Here is a 20,675-nt window from a genome sequence, read left to right as displayed (position 1 = left end):
TGTCACCACTTCCTGTGATCCTCATTGCCCACATTCCAACACAATGAGACACTCTCAGCCCTGACTTTGAAGTTCAACAACTCATTCAGATGGCAGGGCTGAGAGGCAGAGAGCCTGCACTGGCTTACCTTCTCATTCTCTTTTGCACTTGAGATATCATTAGCTTGTAAAAAAACAAAAAACAAAGTATCTCTGCCATTAAATAATGTTTGTTTTTAAAATCTGAAAAATACCCAATCTTCCAGTGGCAACCCCTGTTCACATTTGGATCTATTTACTTATAGTCTTTTTTTCTACATAAATATGTATGAATGGGGTAGGGGGAGAATACAAATAATTTTTTATATCTGACCCCTTCCCCTCTTGACTATTCTGCAGTTGAGTCACTCAGCTCCGCTTTGGTTGGCTGCGGCCCTTTGCCCTGGCATGTGCCGCATGCTAGCCATTTCTCACGCCTGGGTATTTAGGGGATTTCCAGGTTTTCATTTTCCCAATTGCTGTTGGTTACCAGTAACTAAATCATGTGAATCTCTTTCCTCTATCCTCAGGATATATTCCTACCAGGGCACACACTGGGTCACGGAGCAGCCACTTTTCAGCTTCTCTGTCTTGTGCCCTCACTGTTTGCTGTCACTCTTTCTGACCTGGAACTGAGTATACAACATTTTTAGGGTAATTTTGATTTATTAAGTCCTTTCACAGCAGCCTTAACAGCTGACCTCATGATAGGGATGAGCACTCTTATTTTAAAGATGGGACTACTGGCACAGAGAGGTCAAGCAGCTTGCCCAAGGTCATAGACCCTCAACTCCGAATCAGACGAAGCCTGAGCAGTGTTCCTTCACTGTCCTATATGACTTCTCTCACAGTCCCCTAGGCTAGCATTTGAACAGGTACTATGTGGGTATTTTAAAATCAATGCATGAATCTGCAACACACATGCTGGTTACAAATCCCCAAGACACACCCCATGACTTTGGATCCACCTGTGAATGTTTGTCAATGTTTTGACCATCCAGCCATGAACCAATGCAGGGAAATGCCACAGTCCTTCAACAAAAGGGCTCTTTATTTCAGCAATGGGGACAATTCTCGTTTACAACTAAAGAACTAAAGAGTAGAACAGGTCATGCCCCTAATGCTATAGGAATAAACTTTATAATGACAATCTAACTCAGTAGTCTCTGATATTTAGACTGTGAAGGCAAGATGTCCTTAAATTTCACATTCAAACAAGACTTTGAAATTCAAATACACAGATCTTCTAAGGAAGCCTTACTTCTTCCTACAAGGGAAGCCCTGAGTTCCCTTTTTGAATTTTTTAAACAAAAAGGTTGGGGGAAGACAAGAATTTATAAACTTCTTCTTTTGTTTCAGTACCCTTTACAGATCTAAAGTCCTTTTCCCATCCATAACTATAAGGCAGCCATCAGAAATGTCCAAAATAAGATGACTCTGAATTTTAAGTGTACAACTGAAATTTACTCTGAGTAAGAAATGTTTGAGTGCAAACAGAGCCTCGAGCTGTTGAACTTGAAGGAATCCAATACTATAAAGTGCTTATGAGGTTGTGGAGAAATAGGTAAAAGCAGAAGAAACCATCAAGAGCAAAGGGTTACAAGATTTTCTGGGATAACCATTCCCCAAAGGATCAGACAGGTGTAAAAAGGGCATTTCTAATTTAAGAAGAGAGGAATCGAAAAAAAAAATCAAGAATGAGGCCTCACCCTATCCATTGACTCCAGCTTCTTACTTCCAAGCTGCTTAATCAGCATCCCTCTGCGAGCTGTCACATTCAACAATTTCTGCTTCCTCTGGGGACTTCATGTCTGATAATCTTTAAGGCCTTCTCAAAACAAAGGACAGAGATAAGTTCCTCGGCTCTTTCACGAGGAGGCCTACTTCTGTCCTCATGTGTGGGTGATAAAGAATCAGAACAAGGGTGCAGACAAAAATCAGGATGGGGTGGGACAAGGGAAAGGAAGGCAGACCCCAGTAGCAAGCCTGGGTTTGGTGTCTGCACTTTGACAACATTCAGGCCCAAGGCCTGTGTGTATGTGTGTGATCTGGGCCTTGACAATGTTCTCAGCCATCCTGTGGGTGACTAGGAAGTGATGACACCAATTCCTACCATCTTGTCACTTGGCAGTCACACCACAGATGGCTTTCAGATGGCTCCTGAGCCCTACAGAAGCTCAGCAAGCAGGGGTTGACTGACAGTTGAATTCCCCAAGCATGTGTCCCATGTGTGCAGCACAGGCCCCCTGAGCTGGACTGATGGCACATTACTCCTGGATCATTATTTATAAAGCATCTCTTCTGGGCTCAGAAAGCACGTTCTGCTGGCCAGAGGGGCCTCTCTGATTCAGTACTGAAAGTGGAAGGAACTGGTTGGCAATCCTCAGGGGGCCCTTCGATGGAGCCCATCAAACATCTTCATCACGGCTAATGTTTCTTCCCCTCAGGGGACCTGATGGCTCCTAAGCACTCACTGCATCTCAAAGAACTTCTCCCCACAGAGGATGTCCTCTAAAGGTCAGCATCCCAGCATCGGCCAGAGCCCCAGCATTCTCTTCCCTCTTTTGCATTCCCTTCTTCTGAAGGTTCCAGCTACACCACAAGCAGTGAGCAGCTTTATCGTGGCCTCCTACCTCCTATCGACAGCCCCAACATCGAGCTCCATGAGGTGCTGCCATCCGATGGCAGAGTAAGCCTCAGCCCAAGACCGGGGGACTAGCTCTGTGACCCCCCAGGACAAACACTGCCCACTTCCCCATCTCCATCACCTGCACAGCTTCCCTCAGGGATAGGCTGCCCACATGGTGGCTCTGCCCTTGCCTGCTCTGCAGCAACAACAAGCCAAGGTGCTGCCGGACTCACACAAGACCCCCTTGCCTGACTCTCCCACCAGCAGGACCACGCGTGGAGATGGACCTCCATTTCCAGCCGAGGCCCAGGGGACCCCCTGGCACAACATGTGTCTGACGGACGGAATGCAGGCAAAGGCCCTGGTGGAGCGGGTAACTCACAAACTCTCATAGGAGGCATGTCAGCCTCTGACGAGATGATCCAAGAAAACCCGTGCTTCACAAGTGCTCAATTGTCCTCCATTGACCGGTGTCATCGCAGGCTGCCTGAGCAGTCAGTCACAGTGGTATTTTGTGGCTTAAGGATGCAGAATGGGGTTAGGCTCTTACTCCTTCTGCCTGAGGTATCTGAGGTCTCCTAACTGGGGTCCCCACCTCTTAGCTCTGCTTAGGCCTCCGCCTTCCCACCCTCTCCAACCAATGCTCTTAAACTGCAGACAAACAGGTTTTCCCAAAGCACAGATCTGACCCTGTTACTCCCTGGCTCTACCACTTTCCATTACAAAATAAAGACTACGCTCTGTGATCTGGCCCTCAGGACTTCGGACACCTGGCCTCAGCTCCCATTCTGGCTGTCTTTCCCCTTGCACTTTCTCACAGCCTCTCCCTCTGTCACTTGACACTGCTCACAGTGCCCCCAACCCTGACACCCTCCTCACATCCACCAATGTCCAAATATCCAAATGTTCCCTTTTCCAGGAAGGCCCAGTGCTATGCTACCTCCTCCATGAAGCCTTCTCGATTCTCCTTGAGCAGCATTATCCTGAGAACACATAGAAAGAGTACCTGGTCCAAACCAGAAGCTTATCAACTTTCTAGTTTTTAATGGATTTGATATCATGGTTTTGAGGCCAGGTGATAGAGAACTACCACCTCTGTCAGTGTGCCCTATACCTGCGTAGCACAGAGATTAAGGGTAGACAGAAGCTGGACTAACTGCGTGGGGCCCCTCATCTGCAGCTCTTCCTAGCTGCATCACCTTTGATAAGGTACTAAAAACAAACAAACAAACAAACAAACAACAAAGCCCTGTTTGCCTCAGTCTCCCCATTTTTAAAATGGGACAGTTAATAGAATTTACATCCTAGGGAATGCTGTAGGGAAATTCAGTGAATGAATCTATATAAAGAACTTAGAAAAGGATGATGACTCAGGGACAGTTTTTACTTTTACTCTCCCACTGTAAGGAATCATGGATCAATACAAACTGACCATCAAAATAAGGACAGGGATACTTTTTGAGGACACCATTACCAAGCTAGACAGGGCAGCCCCACTGGCTTGACTGTGACTATAGAAAGCCCAGAGTTCTAGGCTGAGGCCTAGGATAGACTATGGCCAAAAGAATATGAAAACAGTCATAAGGCTCTTCCTACATGCCAGGCATTGTGGACAGCCATTTAAACAAATGATTTTATTAAAGCCTCACAATGACCCCGTGTACTGCCCCTGGACCTCATCTCCAGAATGTTTCACATTAAAAAGGGGGATTCTAACAGGACCACATCAAAGACCTGCCGTGAGGACCATACATGGGAAGTGTCACATAGCTGCGAGGCATGGAGTGAGCAGTCAGGAAATGCCATCTATCATTGTTAAACTCCCATTAGGACAGATGCGGCATTCCAGGCCTGGAACTTAATCACTTATTCCAAGTTACTAAGCTTTCAAGCATCAGGGCCAGGATTTGAATACAGACTTCTGACCCTAAAGCTGGTATCATTTCATGCCACCACGGTTGGACACAATTAAGGTTCCACGGTGTTTAAATCAACAGCTCTGGGCACCTGTGGTTCGTGGCCTTGCTGGCTACCCCCCACAAAGGACGAAGAACCAGGACAGAGAATGCCTAGCCTCCTATACAATGTCACTCTCAGCTGGGCAACTTCCGCTCTACTTCTACGTGTTTGGGATGGAGGTCCTTGGTGGCAAGATCCTACCTGCTACCCTGGAATCTACTCCTGACTGCTCCTCTGCTCTTTGCTTTGGACCCCCAAATCTACCTGGAATTCCAACCTTGCTCCCCATGGGGTCATGCATTGGCACTGTTTACCCCTCAGTGCTAACCTCAGCCCACCCACTCAGAAACTGGTCTAGCCTGCCACTTCCTGCCCAGGGATGTCCTGGACTTGGGGTCCATCAGTACCCTCCACACTTATAATACTGGAGGGTACTTGCCCTTAGCAGTGGGTGTGCTGCCTGGAACCTGGCTCTATGGGGAACTGCTGCAACTTGCAGCTTCCTTCTGCCTTTGAAGATATGATCAGACATCTGAGGGTCTCACACATCTGAGGGTCATCATGTGGAAGAAGTAAGGTTAGACTGGTTCTACTTGACCTCAAAGAGTCCAACTAAAACAGGAGCATCTACAGAGAGAAAGAAGTCAACCAGCAGAGCTCCTGTAACACTGAAGTACTCAACAAACCTGTGCTAAACTGGAGTGAACAACAAAAAAGCCAAAAACCAAAACAAAACCTTGCAAGCCCAGCTGTGCAAAGGGGTGGGTAGTTTTGTGGCCTGGGAGGTGACAAATCTCTTCATCACTGGAGGTTTTCAGGCGTGGATGCCAAAGGGTTGGATGAGCCATCCCCAGGCTCCCCTGGAATTCTAAACTAAGGTCCAGGACTGCAGCTTTCAACCTTGGCTGAGTATCAGAATATCTGGGGAGCTTCCCGAAATACTGATGCCCAGGGAACCGTGATGGTAGTTACCCTGGGGAACTGAAAATTTTCAAAAATGCTCCCTAGGTGATTCTCATGTGTTATGAGGGTTGGTCTAGGGTTCAGTGATGCTGTATGGCACACAATATAGTGAACTAGGTAGATACCCTCAGCTTTTCAAGACCATAAACATGTTCACCAGTCTTCAAAAATCTGCATTTTTTTCTTGGTTTATTCCCAGTGAATACTCCTGGACTTAATTTGTGCCATCAGCACCAATTCATTAATGTCACAAACCTCACAGTGGACACTACAAGATGGATTATCCTGACACAACCTGAGCCAGAGAAAGAGAAAAGTGCAGCAGGGGGTCAGAAAGGGTCTCTTGCTGATTAAAGACACAGGACACCTGGGCTAAGGAGGCCAGGAAAGGTTGGGGATGAGGGAGAACTCTGTGAATTTGTGTCACTTGAATTGGATTTTGGCGGGTGTGAAAAGCATCCAAGTGACCAAAATAATGTAGTCCTCATGTGCCACACCTTCAAGTCTTAGCCAGGCCCCAAATCTGAGCTCTTCTGCCCACAGCGAGCTCCAATACTGCCTATGCCCTCCTTGGGCTCCAATGCTTCTCCTCTGCACGCAGTCATTACACCTCTCTCTCTATCCTGGCACTGAACTCTGCCTTGCATTGGAGAGAGCCCTGGGCCTTTCCAATATCCCTCCTGGGCTTTGAGGGAGAGCATGGGACTCACTCATCTCCGAATGTCCGCAGGGCTTAGCTTTGTGCTGGAACATGGTAGGTATGTTTACTGCACAGATGACTGAGTTTGCATCCCTTTCTCCACAAGTCACCATGTGAAAGCTGAAGCAGACACACCCAGATAAGGCCAGGTAGGGCAGAACACAGAAAGTGGTCGCCCCAAATATATACAAACATCCAGTCCCCTGATCCTGGACGGGGATGCCGACTCCACAAGAGGTCAGTCGAGGCTTTCCTGGGTTCATCCCACCCTCAGTGTCACACTTGCATCCAAAGACAAAGCACTAATACCCAGTTACTTCCCTCAGGTGTCAGGAATTGAATGTGTAATAAGCGCATGGGTATCTGCAGGCACAAGGTGTCATTTTTATGAAGACAAGGTGAAATCATCATTATCATAATAGCTGATCAGACCTAAACTCAGTCACAGTGAGACAGTCAAAATATTTAAGCCTAAAAAGGCACCTGAAGAAATACAGATCATAGAGCAAGAAACGAGGAGAAGATGCCCCGACACAGACTGGTCATTCAGAAAAACAAAATTAAAACCCTACCTCATACCCTGAAATCACACTCCAGACAGATTAAGACTTCAGTATTTAAAAAAAAACAAAAACAAAAAACTATTAGAAGACAATATAGATTAACACTGGACTAAGGAAGACTTTTCTATGCAGCATACTCCAGAAATCATGAAGACCATTGAGAGTTATTTACCAACAGAAAACAATTTGGTGTAAGCAACAGCAATCACCAAACACAGAACTGAAACACAAATTATAAATCTGTAAAAAATATTCTACAACCCAAATGGCAGGTAAGGAAGGGGCTGCCATCCTTCATCCACAAAGAGCTCTTATAAGTTAATAAAAAGATAGACCCTATAAGGACATCCGGGTGGCTCAGTTGGTTAAGTGGCTTACTCTTGATTTCAGCTCAGGTCACGGTTCGTGGGTTCAAGCCCTGCATTGGGCTCTGTGCCGACAGCATCAGAGCCTGCTTGGGATTCTATCTCCTTCTCTCTCTGCCCTCCTTCTCTCTCAAAAACAAAAACAAAATCAAGATAAACCCTGCAGTAGAAAGGACAGACAGAAGATATAAGTATAAACTTTTAGAAATGAAACATAAATTGTCAAAGCACATGGGTACCAGTAACCAAAAAATTACAAGTGAAACTAAATTGGATTAGAGTAAAACAGGCGTAAATGTGTGAAATCTTTCTAGGATTCAGTTTGAAAGCACGTATCAAAAAATTCCCCTTCTTACCCAACAATCCTCGTTCTAGTACTCGGTCCCAGGGAAATCATCAGAGACTTAAGAATTCCGTTACAAAGATGGTTGTTAGGGCACTATTAAATTAGGGAAGACTATGGAAAGCCTAGCTGAATACGATACAGATACTAAATTACTGTTGTTGAATGTTTAAGATAATGGAGACATCTTTCCATGTCTCTAAACAAAAAGCAAAGAAATACGTTTTTGTGGTGGGAAAAATGCATACAGATGCACTGAAAAATGGCTAATTGAAAAATAGTGAAATGCTAATGATGGTGTCTTTGAATTATAGAATTTGAGTTGGTTTCTATTTCAGGTTTGCTTATCTGCATTTTCTACACCAAACTTGTCTTAGTTTTGTTTAAAGGGGGAGAAAAGGTTCACAGCTATAAACATTGAAACATATTTAAGAATCCAAGCTGTGGTTCTAAGGAACTGCCTCAGCACACTGCCAACTCACAAGTGTGCCCCCGCAGGAGAGCAGGTAGAGGCTGCACCATTCCACAGATGCCACGCAAGCTCCAAGTCACATGCGTGGCTTTGGAATGCACCAGATGGATTATGGGGCTGTCTGGCTTTCTGGGAGTGCATATCTAAAAAAAAAGTGAAGCTTCACTGTAAAGAATTTTCTAGTCATTTTCATTTTCAGTATTTAGGCATGGCCTGCAGAAACCAGGAAAGTCCCATTCCTCCTACTTCTGTTTGCCTCCTCCCTGTGGCCCACATTCCGCTGGGCCCCATAGAAGGGAGAATTTTCCCAACAATCACAAATGCTCAGCAATGAAATGCTCTGCTCAGCAAAGCAGGCAGGCTCCAGCCCTGTCCTTGGAGACACAACCATGGCACTCATCTTTACCCTTCCATAGTGCCCAGCTCAGGCATGCAGGTTGCTTCTTTTCAATTTGGAGAACTGGGGCAATTTCAGACCAGCGGCAGGTGAGGCCCTTTACACACAACTCCTGCCACCTTCCTCCATCACCTGCACTCACAGTCACTTACCAAGGCAAGCCCCAGGCTATGGCCACACCTGTATGCACCCAGCAGTGCTCCCCGTCTGAGCTTAACCACTGTGGACAGGATGCCTTCTGTCTGGGATGTCCCATCTGCACCTTCCTCTGAACCTCCCTCCCATACAGGGTGGTTTTCCCCAGCGGGGAGAGATCAGAGGTCACTTGTGCCTCCTCAAGGTTCTCAGGAACCTCACAGCTGAACTATGACTGCTCCTCTGGTGTCTCCCCCGCCCCCATCTCAGCTTGCTGCAAGTCACCATCCTCCCTATTGCTCAGGCCTTAACTTTGGGGTCACCCTTGACTCTCCTCCCCCTCACACCTCACATGGAATCCATCTGTTAGGAAATCCCACAGCTCTACCTGAAGGATGTGTCCTGAGCTGGGTGTCTTCTCCTCACCTACCATTAGCACCTCTGTGCCCCAGCTGGCCTCGGGCTCACCCCCCTCCAGGCTGTTCTCGGCTCACCCCTCGCCAGGCTGTTCTCCACTAGGCAGCCAGAGTGATCCTCTCAAAACGCAAGTCAGAGCCCATCACTCCTCTGCTCTGAACCCTCCACTCACTTCTGGTCTCATGGTCTCATCCAGACTGAAAGTGAGAGACCCTTCCAGTGCCCCCAAGGCCCACCACACTCAGCCTCCTGGCTCCCTTCTCCCCACCTGTTCCACCCAGTCATGCTCATTTCCCTGACTGCCCCCGGGCCTGCTCCTGCCTTGGGCTCCTGCCCTGACTGCTCCCTCTGTGCAGAATGCCCTTCCCTCGGAGCCAGGGAATCCTGCCTTCCCATCCTCAGCAAAACCCTCTGAGAATCCATCTAAAACTGTACCACATGCCAAACTCTGGCCCACCCTAGCCTCTTTAACCTGCTTTACCTTTTTCTACACTTTCCACCTGAAACACTGTATTTGCTTGACTCTTCTCATGAGGGAACAAACTCAGGGAAGCACAAACTTTATTTTTAGATTTTATTATTCATTCATTCATTCATTCATTCATTCATAATTTTCCAGTAAATGCTTTGTATAATGTGGGGCTCAAACTTACAATCCCAGGATCAAGAGACATGCTCTACTGAGCCAAACATATACCCCAGGAAGCACAAATTTTTATCTGTATTTTCATTGCTTTATCCCCAGCACCTCAATAGAACAATACCCAGCACATTGCAGTGCTCAACAATATCTGTTGAATGAATGAACGGGAAGAAAGATCTTGATATAAGCTCTCATGGCTCTGCTGAGGACTCGGGGTCCAGCCTGTAAGTGAAGGCCCAGCAGTGCGCCAGTGATATCCACTTCCCCACACCCCACCCACCTGTCAAGTCTCTTCTCCCCTCGTGGGCCTCAGAGAGCCCCTTTCTGACCGTTACTCCTAAGTCCTGCTTGGAAAACACAGGGTGTGAGTCATTCCCCAGGGCCTTGACTAATTCTCTCTCCATCCCTTGGACCCACCTCCAAGATCCTTCCTCTACAGCATAATGGGAAATCCAGAGAGGGCTCCCCTTGGAGAAAATGGAAAGGAACTGAATGATTTAGAGGAAAATTCAATTCTTCCTGGCTCAGTGGTTAAGAAAGCGAAAAAGTCTCAGGAAGCTAGTGCCTCTGAAAGTGAAACATTAATAGAAATATTACTGGAAAATACCAAACAGGAAGAGAAGGAAAATTCCATTGTGGAAGCAAGGTCCTCTGTCGATGCTCCTTAATGGTCTCAGTAAAGTATTTCAGAATCAAAACATGGAAAGAACCGGAAATCAATCAGGCTGTCACCCTTCCTGTGGACTGGAACTTTGGCCAAACCACCTCCACACCCGCAGCACAAAGGGCACTGGGCTCAGAACAGAAGGTCCACAGCCTGGCCACTGGGACTCAGCCAGTACCTGCTGTGAAGTACCTCCACACCTCCCCAGAGCCTCAGTTTCTCCATATGTAAAATGAGAGTTATAGTACTTTCCTTACAGACTGATTCTAAGAAGCAAATTAACTACAGGTATGAAAGCGCTCTTAAGTTATGGAATACTTACATAAACGTAGGAATCAGTTGCTCCTACAAGGCTAACAGAGGGGCTTTTTATAAAGTCTATCCACAAATATGGCAGAGGAAATTCAGACGTGAGACTGTGCAGCCTGAGGGAGGCACAGTGACCAAAAACAAAAACACTGGATCCCGTTTCAAATCTCATCTCTGCCACTTACCGGTGGTAGGACCTTAGACAAGTTATTTAACAGCTCTGTGCCTCAGTTTTCTCATATGTAAAATGGGAATGACAGTAGCACCTACCTCAGAAGATTTTGTGTGCAGTAAGAGTTAATTCCTATAAAGCACACTGAACAGTGTCGGCTCAGAGTACACGCACTGGCTAATACTACTATTGCGGAAAGCTCCCTCAGTTGAAGGGACTACTCTTTCTTTACTTGAATGCCTCCTCCTCCAAGAAGACTTCTCCACTTCTCTCATCCTCACCCTGCTTCTCCTTTGCCTCCAAGGAATCAAAGGTTGTGGCACAGAGGCTATTCTAGTTCTCAGCTCACTCACATCACTTTATTGATAAATTCTGCCACACAGATCTGTATTCTCACCTAGTTCTGTGTCCTCACTTAGAAACTCCTTATGGGCAGGCACTACATACCCCCTGGCTTATCCCTGTAGCCACAAAGCTCCTTACAGTGGCCTGCATATGGCAATTCCTTCATTAACATAGGCCACACAGAAGTTATGAAGTCAGGATGGCAAAGACCACTGCATCCTGTCTCCATCCAGCAGGAAGCCCACCACAACCACTCAGAATGCCAACAGGAGCTGCCATTGGCCAGCAAGCATCCCAGTTCTCTGCTTCAAAGTTATAAATCCCAATTTCTTTTTTTTTTTAATTTTAATGTTTATTTATTTTTGAGTGACAGAGAGAGACAGAGCATGAGTGAGGGAGGGGCAGAGAGAGAGGGAGACACAGAATCTGAAGCAGGCTCCAGGCTCTGAGCTGTCAGCACAGAGCCCGATGCAGGGCTCAAACTCATGGACCACGAGATTATGACCTGAGCTGGAGTCGGACACTTAACCAACTGAGCCACCCAGGTGCCCCCCAATTTATTTTCTAGGGCCAAGCCTGACCTCCTCCTCCTCCCCCCATAGGCCACTACCTCTTGGCTCTGCCAGCGCAAGGTCTAAAAGTCAGCCCAAGATAAACTGCCCAGGGGAACCCTTGACACAGGCAAGTTGAGCTTTTCTAAATGACCAGAGGAAGCCACACGTGTTTCAAATTTGCCCTTTAACATCTATTTTATGGGTCAGAAATGCTTTGGGGGCAGGGAGAGGACAAGGTCAAGTCTTGGGGGGTTAAGTCAGGGGAAATCCTTCCTGTTCTGAGATTGTCATATTAGAGGACAATCATCTGATCTCCTTTAAGGAAACTTAGTTTCTGTGTTGATAAGTACAAGGTACCAGTACGTGTTTCCCCCCACCTCACTCCCCCATAAAATAGCACATATAGCCTCACCAATCCTTGGAGGAAAGGAATGCTTGGTGCTTCTCATTCAAGAAGTCATGACAGTTACAAGACACACGTTTTGCGCACCTACCCCTTGAGAAGCACCAATTCTGCGCACAGAATTTCTCTATAAAATAATTCAAGGGCTGTATTAACACCTCATTTATGGACTTCGGAGGCAGATACAGGAGGAAGAGAGAAAAGCCAGCTCTGGAGCCTCTTCTGGGGACCACCAAAGCCGAGACTGAACAGGGTGGAAATTAGGGCAGAGGGGAGAAAGGAACATTAAGTGAAGGAAGGAGACACATAACGTCTATTTCAGTAAATGTCAGAGCCCTACTATCTCCATTTAAATCACAGAAAATAGTACAACAAATTGATAAATAGCATATAAACTTGGAACTCAGATTGCACAGATGTAATCCTGATTCACTTCGTAGCTACGTAACACTAAGCAAGTCATTAACCTTGAAGCCTCCAGTTTCTTTATCTATAAAATAAGAGTAATAGTACCTGCAGCAGATGGATTAGCATTGAAGGCCTCAATTAATGACTGCCTGTATCACTGCCCTTTGCCATGAGACTTTGCAGATCCTCCTCTCTTTTTTTTTTTAATTTTTAACGTTTATTTATTTTTGAGAGACCAAGCACGAGCAGGGGAGGGGCAGAGAAAGAAGGAGACAGAATCCAAAGTAGCTCCAGGCTCTGAGCTGTCAGCACAGAGCTGGACGCGGGACTCGAAACCATGAACTGTGAGATCATGACCTGAGCCGAAGTTGGACACTTAACCAACTGAGCCACCCTCCTCCTCTCTCCTTGAATCCTGGCTGGCACTGTGACTTGCTTTGGTCAACAGAATGTAGTAGAAGAAACAGTGTGACAGTTTCCAACCTTAAGAAACCTCATAGGCTTCCATTTTTTTTTTTTTTTTTGAGCCCTGCCACAATCGTATGAACAAGGCTAGCCTGCTGGAGGATGAAAGACCACATAGAACAGAGTCTGAGTGCCTCAGTCAAGATTATCTTAAACTAGCTACCCCTAAGCATGTAAGAGAGACTAGCAAGGAACAGCAGGGCTGCACGTCCATCCCAAAAGGACCACAGATGCCTACATAAGCCCAGCTGAGACCAGAAAAACTATTCAGTTGACATGTGAGCTTGTGGACAATAAAAAAGGCTTATCATTTAAAGAGAGGGTTGGAAACTACAAACCATAGGTCAGCTGCCTGTTTCTGTAAATAAAATTTTACTGAAACACAGTTACGCTGTTTTTTATATCACCTATGGTTGCTTTCCAGCTACAAGGGCAGAGTTGAACAGTTGTAAGGGAGACTGTCTGGCTTTCAAGCCTAAATTCCTCACCCTCTGGCTCTTTAAGAAAAGTTTGCTCACCCCTAGTTTTTAAAATCACTGAGTTTGGGGTGATTTGTTATGCAGCAATAGCTAACTGATACAGTATCTAAACCTCTTATAAGGTGATTGGATTAAATGACCAATTAAATGGTGAGCACAAAGCCTAGAGAACAGATTTCTCTTCTGGGGACTCAATGGAGAAAAATGGGTTTGATATGCATCATCTCTCTCACACTACTTTCAAGGGATGGGACTTCAAAGAAAAGGGTAGCCTGGGGCACCTGGGTGGCTTAGTCAGTTAAATGTCCAACTTCGGCTCAGGTCACAATCTCATGAGTCCTAAGTTTGAGCCCTACGTTGGGCTCTGGGTTGACAGCTCAGAGCCTGGAGTCTACTTCAGATTCTATGTCTCCCTCTCTCTGCCCCTCCCCTGCTCATACACACACACACACTCTCTCTCTCTCAAAAATAAAATAAAAAATAAACATGAAAAAAAATTTAAAAGAAAAGAAAAGAGTATCCCAAGCCAAACCACAGACACTAACTTTGGCTCTTACCTTTTCCATCACTTAATTTCTAAAAACTGGAGAATGTATTTGTTAACCAAATGGAAACTGACAACTCATGTGTGACTCTGGCTTCAGCCAAGCCACACATCAATGATTTCATGCGAAAAAGCCTAAAGAAACAAGTCACAACTCCCCAGCAAGGCACAGGAGACACTCTCTTCTCTTTGTGGCTCCATCCCCCTCTTCAATCCCCCACAACATCTGCCCTGCTGAGCTTCCATCCATTCTTTCCCAAGCCTTCAGGCTCTGGCACAAGCGGTTCTATCCCTTCTCTGTGGACAGCCCTCCTCCCCAATTCCCTGCCTAAGAAATTCCTGCTCATCCTTCCAGAGTCAGCTCAAATGTCACCTCCTCCTGAAAGCTCTCTTTGACTTCCCAGAACTTGAGGCCCTACCAGTCCCTTGCACACACCTCTGTCTTGGCATTCTTCAGGTCTCCCTAGCTGTATCTGTCTCCCAGACTAGACCTTTGCAAAGCTGGGATTCAACTGCAAACTGAGAAGCTTCCTTCTTGGAAAGCTGACCATCATTTATTCTCTGACTATCCCTTGTCTAGCAGGCCATTCAGAAACTGTTTGCTGAATCTTAAAAAAAAAAAAGAAGAAGAAGAAGAAGAAGGTCAGACATGATATTATTCTTTAGGAAACATGTTATTTAACTCAACCCTGTGGATGCTGACAAAATATAAAGTGTTGGTACATATTAGCATGTACTTAAAACTTGGGAAACTGATGTCATCGTGCATCTTGACTTTCTCAGTTGTGGTGGAAACATTTACTTAATTATGATAAAAGAAACAAGACTTCAGCAGAAAACATAACGGGATGAGACCTGTTTGGGTGCACAAAGGGAGATCTACCAAGTTACTGGCTTCTTCTGTCATTGTTATTTTTTAATAAAGACAACCTGAAGGAATAATATTTCTATCTATTAAAGTTTGTTTCTCTTCCAGGAAGCTCAGGTCCTCACTGTCTCTCACCCAGACTATAATTGTCCCTTAACTCTGATCCCACTCTCTCCCACCCTCCCACCTGCCCCCAACCCCCATTGTGGCAGCTCAATCATGGCTCTGAGTCTGTCCCTTTCCTGGCTCACCAGTTTCTTTTCTTTTTTTTTTTTTTTAATGTTTTATTTATTTCTGAGAGAGAGAGAGCATGAACAGGGGAAGGTCAAGGAGAGTGAGGGAGACACAGAATCCGAAACAGGCTCCAGGCTCTGAGCTAGCTGTCAGCACAGAGCCCGACACGGGGCTCGAACCCACAACCGTGAGATCATGACCTGAGCAGAAGTCAGACGCTTAACCAACTGAGCCACCCAGGCGCCCCCTAGCTCACCAGTTTCAAGGACTCCCTGCGGGGTCCAAACTCAGCTCCGGGCCCATGTGACATCATCTCCCATTCACCAAGGGAGGCCCACTGCAAGAAAGGTTTGATTTTCAAGAACATACTCCACGCTGAGATTCTGTATGAACAGGTACACACATATATACTCATACACATTTATATATACAAACTTCCACACACATGCGTACACACAGCACTGACACAGAAGTGCTGCAGGATGCAATCACCCCCTCCCCTACACAGAAAATTCCATTTCTATCTCTAGATCGAGCTCAAAGCTACTTCCTAGGAAAAGTCCTCATGAAATTCCCCCAAGAAAACCCCTAGGAAACAAATGATGAAGACAATGTATGACAATCTCCTCCAGAGACTTAGGCTAGAGATTACTGACAAGTCTTCTGCAGCCTTCACTCTTTCCCCTTTTCCACATGATTCTAAAAGGGAAAATGCCCAAGACTGGATGCTTAGGCAGGAAGGGGGGTGCGGGGGGTGTGTGTGTGGCCAGGTGTGTGTGTGTGTGTGTGTGTGTGTGTGTGTGTGTGTGTGCGTGCGTGAGTGCTACAGAACTCACTGGGAGAATAAAATGATGCCTAAGTGTGTGACACAGGGAGCTGGTACTGAGGGAGGCAGGAGGTGGGGCCCCCAAAGATAAACTATGGTAGGAAGTGGCACTGGAGGCACCAAAAAGGAGAATCTGTGTCCCAACAGCTTCTACTTCACACCACAGTAACTCGCAACTGAGACCTGATGTTAAAAACAAACACAGGGCCTGGCAGATTGGGGGGGGGGGGGGGGGGGGGCGAGGAGGCATTCAACAGCCTTATGGTTTCATGTCTTATCCCCAACAACTGATAAAAAGAAGCTGCGCCCGAGATTAAATGGGACACTAGAAGCGGGTTTTCCTGGATCCATGGGGGAGAGGCAGAAGGAAGGCTTTGAGGTGTTCAGGGCTTATGTACAGTACACCCAGCCTTCCGAAAGCTGTCTGGCTGAAAATAACGCCAAAACCAGGCTGCAATCCGACTGCCTGACAGGAATGGGGGGGGGGGGTGTTGCCCCAGATGGGGAGACAGCCCCACACAGAGGGCAGAGATAAGGGGATCTAGAGTCTCTGCATCCCAAAGCAGTTCCAAACAGAAGACCCAGGGGGAGGGTTAGGAAGAAGTCACTTTACATTAGTGGTGCTCAAAAGTGTGACACCAGGATCAGCAGCAAAGATCGCCTGGGAACCCATTAGAAATGCACATTCTCAGGACCCACAGCAGGCTTGATGAATCAGTGTTTTAGAGAGCCCTCCAAGTTCTGGTTTGAGAACCACTGTGGAGAGTGACCTCTGTGGCTGCCTCCTCTCTTTCTTGTTGAAAATAAAAAGAACATCTGGTAGCTGAAATTCCTGTCTCTGGATCGGAACAATTTCTCAAAAGATCAAAGGTCTCAAAGTCACAACCTAGTAGGTGAAATGCAGCCAAGAGAGATTAAAAAAAAACAACAAAAAACAACTATCTGCTAACCTCACTTAACAGCTAAATCCCTTCATGGGTCCTCACTGTGCTCAGCTTACAGGGTCCTTCCTAACTGGGCCCTGATGCCCCTCTGGGGTCCTGCTCAATTCTAACCCCTCAATGCCAGCCACAAGAGCTTTACCTGCATCCCTTAAAGTGCCAGGCTTTCTGCAGCCAGCTATCGTTACCACCCCTCCCACACACAATGGCCCTCCCTGACCACCCCCACTTCACCCCTGCTATAACAGCACTCCCATCACAGAACTCATCATACACACTGCAGCCTGGGCCATAAAATTCATGGGGGGGCTGCTTCAGCACTCAGTAGGGGAAGGCACAGAAAAGACCCATTAAAAATATTTGATGGTGAACGAAGCCAACTCTTAAATACACTTGACATTCCAGCTATAAAACACATTATCCCTCAGTATTTGAAATAGTCTTAATTGTGATTAGGGGGAAAAATGCTTACTAAAGTTTTGAAAGCCATTAAAGAAGATTTTCGCAAGCAGCAGAACCACAAGCAGTGGGAGAGAAAGATTTGCCCACCTGGGAGGTGGTCACGGAATAGCAAGGGGGACACAGGAGTCCAGCACTATTTGCTGGGAATCTCTCCACCTTCATAGGTGGGGCCTTGCTCAAACCAACCATACCCAGGAACTTCAGTCTCCCAAGCTAGCACCTAACCAAGCCTAAGCCATACATAAGGCAGCAGGGAGCCTCTTTGGTGTTTTCCTCACAGATCAGCCATAAGCCTTTGATGCTGGGGGCTCTAGAGAAACCTCCCCCTCCTCCAAGGCAGCACCTGGGGAGACCACCTGGCTCCAAGCTTCTGGTAGGAAGCCCAGAGTTCATGCTGTGGAAGTGTGCCCCCTAAGTGGTCCCAGGGGGAGGTGGAATCCCTTTAGCAGACCCAGGTGGGAGGGGAGACTCTCAGGACCTGGGACCTCAGAGAGAAGAAGCCAAACAGAAAAATTAAAAGAGGGATATCTCTTTAGTCCTCCCGCCTAGAAAACAAAAAGATCCCTTTCCAAGCACCAGCTGGCAGGTAGGAGCCTGTCTCCCTTCTGTCTGGACATCCAGTCCTAAAAGGAGCTCAGACTCTCTATCAGTCTTCCCCAGCCCACGCCTGGGCAAAAGTTTACCTTTGGGAAAATGTGGGGGTGATGAGGAGAACAAGAGGGACGTCAGCCTGACAGACATAGCAGGGCACTGGGCCTCAGATATAATCAAAACACTGCCTTCCACCATAAGTAGACAGAACAAGTATTATTTTATGGGGAAGGGAGGGTGTCACAGGAGTGTGAAGGGGAAGGAGAGGGGCCCAGTCTGGCTGTAACTGATCTGCTTCAAAGAGAGGGATCAAAATGGCCTAGTATGTTAGGGAGGGGGAGTTGTCATAAACGCATCCCCTTCATTCCTGGGACAGCATGGGGGTGGGGGTGGAATCAGAAAGGGGTGAGGAATGGAGAGGTGAGCCTCCTTCCAGCCCGACAGATTGACTGACAGGATCTCCTTCTGTGCATGGTGGAAGGAACTGGTGGGAGGAACTGGTGGGTCGAAGTGGACAGATCCTGGAGGCAGCGCATTTCAACAGGAAAAGCACGCGTGGGGGTTCCCGGTGCAGCACCAGTACAAAAGGCCGCTCGGATTCGGCAACCTGGCGCGAGGCGTGGGGAGGGCAGGGCTTTTAGAGTGATTTACAGATACACGTTTAAAGACAGCCGGTCCGGATCTGCCACCAGAGAGCTGTTTAGTATCGGGCGAGTCCCTTCCCAGCTCTGGACCTCAGTTTCCCATCCACAGAATGGGGGAGTGGGGGCGGGCGGGGTAAAGAAGAATAAATGCTCTTCTAACTCCGTGCCAGCTCTGATTTTCAGACTTCAGTTCTTGGGGGACGGAAGGGCTGGCTGGGTCTTTCCTGGTCTAGGTTGGTAGGATGCTCTCGTCAGGCTACTTCCGAAGGGGTCACCTGGTTGTGGGCCCAGAGAGAGAACGTTTTAGGAACAGCAGCTAAAGAGACTGTGTCAGGAGGCCGAGGATCCAGGATTAAGCGCGTGCGAGGGGGCAGAACAGGCCAATAGCGTGGGACCCCTGACCTAAGGGTCCTAGCCCCAAGCTGATGTAGGAACCAGAGCGTTGCCTCCGTTTCCCTGTACGCACAGTGTCTCAGGAGCCTGGGGTGAGACCAAGGGACCCCTTACCTTGTCCTTTTTGCCGGCCCCGCTCTCCTCCGCGGTCGAGGCGGCACACTTGTTGAGCAGTTTCTTGCTACCGCAGGCCGTCGGGCTCCAGGTGCGGCCGCCAGAGCAGGCCCCCCCCGGGAGGTCTCCGGCACCGCCCGCGGCGCTCTCCACCTTGATGAGGCGGTGCTTCGGGGAGATGTAGCGCACTTCGGCGGGGGTGGCGGGCCGCCGCTCGCTGCTGCTGCGGTAGAGGTGCGGGGAGCCGGAGGACGAGGACGAGGACGCGGCGGCGCCTGCGCCAGAGGAGGCACAGCAGCAGCCTGCGGCGCCCGACGCGGACGAGGCTGAGAAGGCGCGCTGGCCCCCGCCCGGCTCCCCGCCGCCGCCGCAGTAGTCCAGGCGGCACATGGCGCGCAGTTTGCGCAGCGAAGAGCCGGGCCCGTTGTAGGGGTCCTCGAAGTCACGCTCCTTCTGTGCGCGGTAGGCGCGGATGAGGTCGCTCGTGCTGCCGCTGTCGTCGGGCAGCGATCCCGACGAGGTAGAGAAGCAAGAGGCGGCAGCCGGACCGCAGGACGCCGAGGCGCCCGCGGAGGCTTGCGGCACGGCCTGGGGGGGCTGCGAGGGCCGCTCGCCCCGGCGCCGCTGCTCGCGGTAGTCCGGCCGCGGCGGCTGCGGGGGGCTCTTGGTCTTGCTGTTGCCCAAGCTGAAGTACTTGTTCAGCCACTTGGCCATGGCGAGAGGCCGCCTAGGGCCGCGGCGCGGGAGCCCGGTCCGCCGCCGCGGCCATTCGGAGAGCAGCGCTGCGGCCCAGGTCCCTCGGCGCCCCGGCCCCGGCGGGGGGCGTCCGGGGCGCCCGCTCCCGACGCCAAGTTCAAGTTCTCTCCGCCGCCTCCTGCCGGCGGATCCTGGCCTCCAGCAGCTGCAGCACCGCCCTCCGCCTCTGCCGTGCGCCGCCCCGGCTTCGGATCTCTCGCCCCTCACGGGCGCGTCTCATGGGATCCCGGCCCGCCGCCCCGCAGAGAGCGAAAGGCCCGGGCGCCCCGTCTGGGACACTCTGGCTGTGCGCTCCGCCGCGGAGCGCGCTCCTGCCGGGTCGGAGCCGCAGCCTCCGCCTGGGCCGGGATCTGCGGCTGCTGCGGGAACTTGTCGGCGTCCTCAGCCCCCCTTCTTCCTTCCCAAGAGCGCTGGGGGAAGCCCGGCCCCACAGCCGGCGAGCAAGCGGGAGGGAGAGCGGACGAGCGACGGAGGAAGGCAGCCAGCGCCCGCCCGAGCCGCGCGCCGGTGCCCGTCCCGGCGGCGCCTGCCGCTGCTGCCTCCGCCGCCTCCCGAACCGCCGCGTGTGTGACACCCCGGCCGCCAGAGCCCGCCCCGCGCCGCGGCCCCGCCCTCCCCGGGCCTGCGCGCGCCCGGCCCCCGCAGGCCCCGCCCCGCCCACCCCCACGAGCCAGGCCGCCGGACCGCGAGCCCAAGCCCCGCCCTCCTCGTGCCCGGGTCTTCGGCAGGCGCAACTCTCCACCTCAGCACGCGCCGCCACCCGCGGCCGCTTAGGCGCCAGCCCCGGGGTGGCGCCTGAGGGCACCGGGGTCCCGCGGCGCTGACGGCTCCGCCTCGCTCGCGGCCCGCCGCCGCCTGGGGCGTGAGGTTGCCAGCCGGGGCCCGCCGCGCTCAGAGGC

General features: G+C 49.5%; 1 protein-coding gene and 1 non-coding gene across 2 annotated transcripts in view; both read right to left on the bottom strand.

The window, feature by feature from the left end:
• The window catches only part of SHB (SH2 domain containing adaptor protein B), a 137,381-nt gene extending 117,079 nt beyond the window's left edge, over positions 1–20,302 (bottom strand). Inside the window, exon 1 of the mRNA XM_039234747.1 lies at positions 19,021–20,302. Within this exon, the coding sequence (XP_039090678.1) occupies positions 19,021–19,734 (714 nt within the window). The 5' untranslated portion in view covers positions 19,735–20,302. The remainder of the gene's footprint in view (positions 1–19,020) is intronic.
• TRNAR-UCU lies at positions 15,208–15,291 on the bottom strand. The gene has a single exon. It is a non-coding gene; the product is annotated as a tRNA-Arg (tRNA).
• Positions 20,303–20,675: the final 373 nt, after the last annotated feature.

The sequence above is a fragment of the Hyaena hyaena genome, unplaced genomic scaffold (assembly GCF_003009895.1).
Source record: "Hyaena hyaena isolate Hyena2069 unplaced genomic scaffold, ASM300989v1 scaffold_93, whole genome shotgun sequence".
NCBI classification, from domain to species: domain Eukaryota; kingdom Metazoa; phylum Chordata; class Mammalia; order Carnivora; family Hyaenidae; genus Hyaena; species Hyaena hyaena.
The sequence above is the reverse complement of the archived record's forward strand: the minus strand, read 5'-3'. Positions and strand labels throughout refer to the sequence as shown.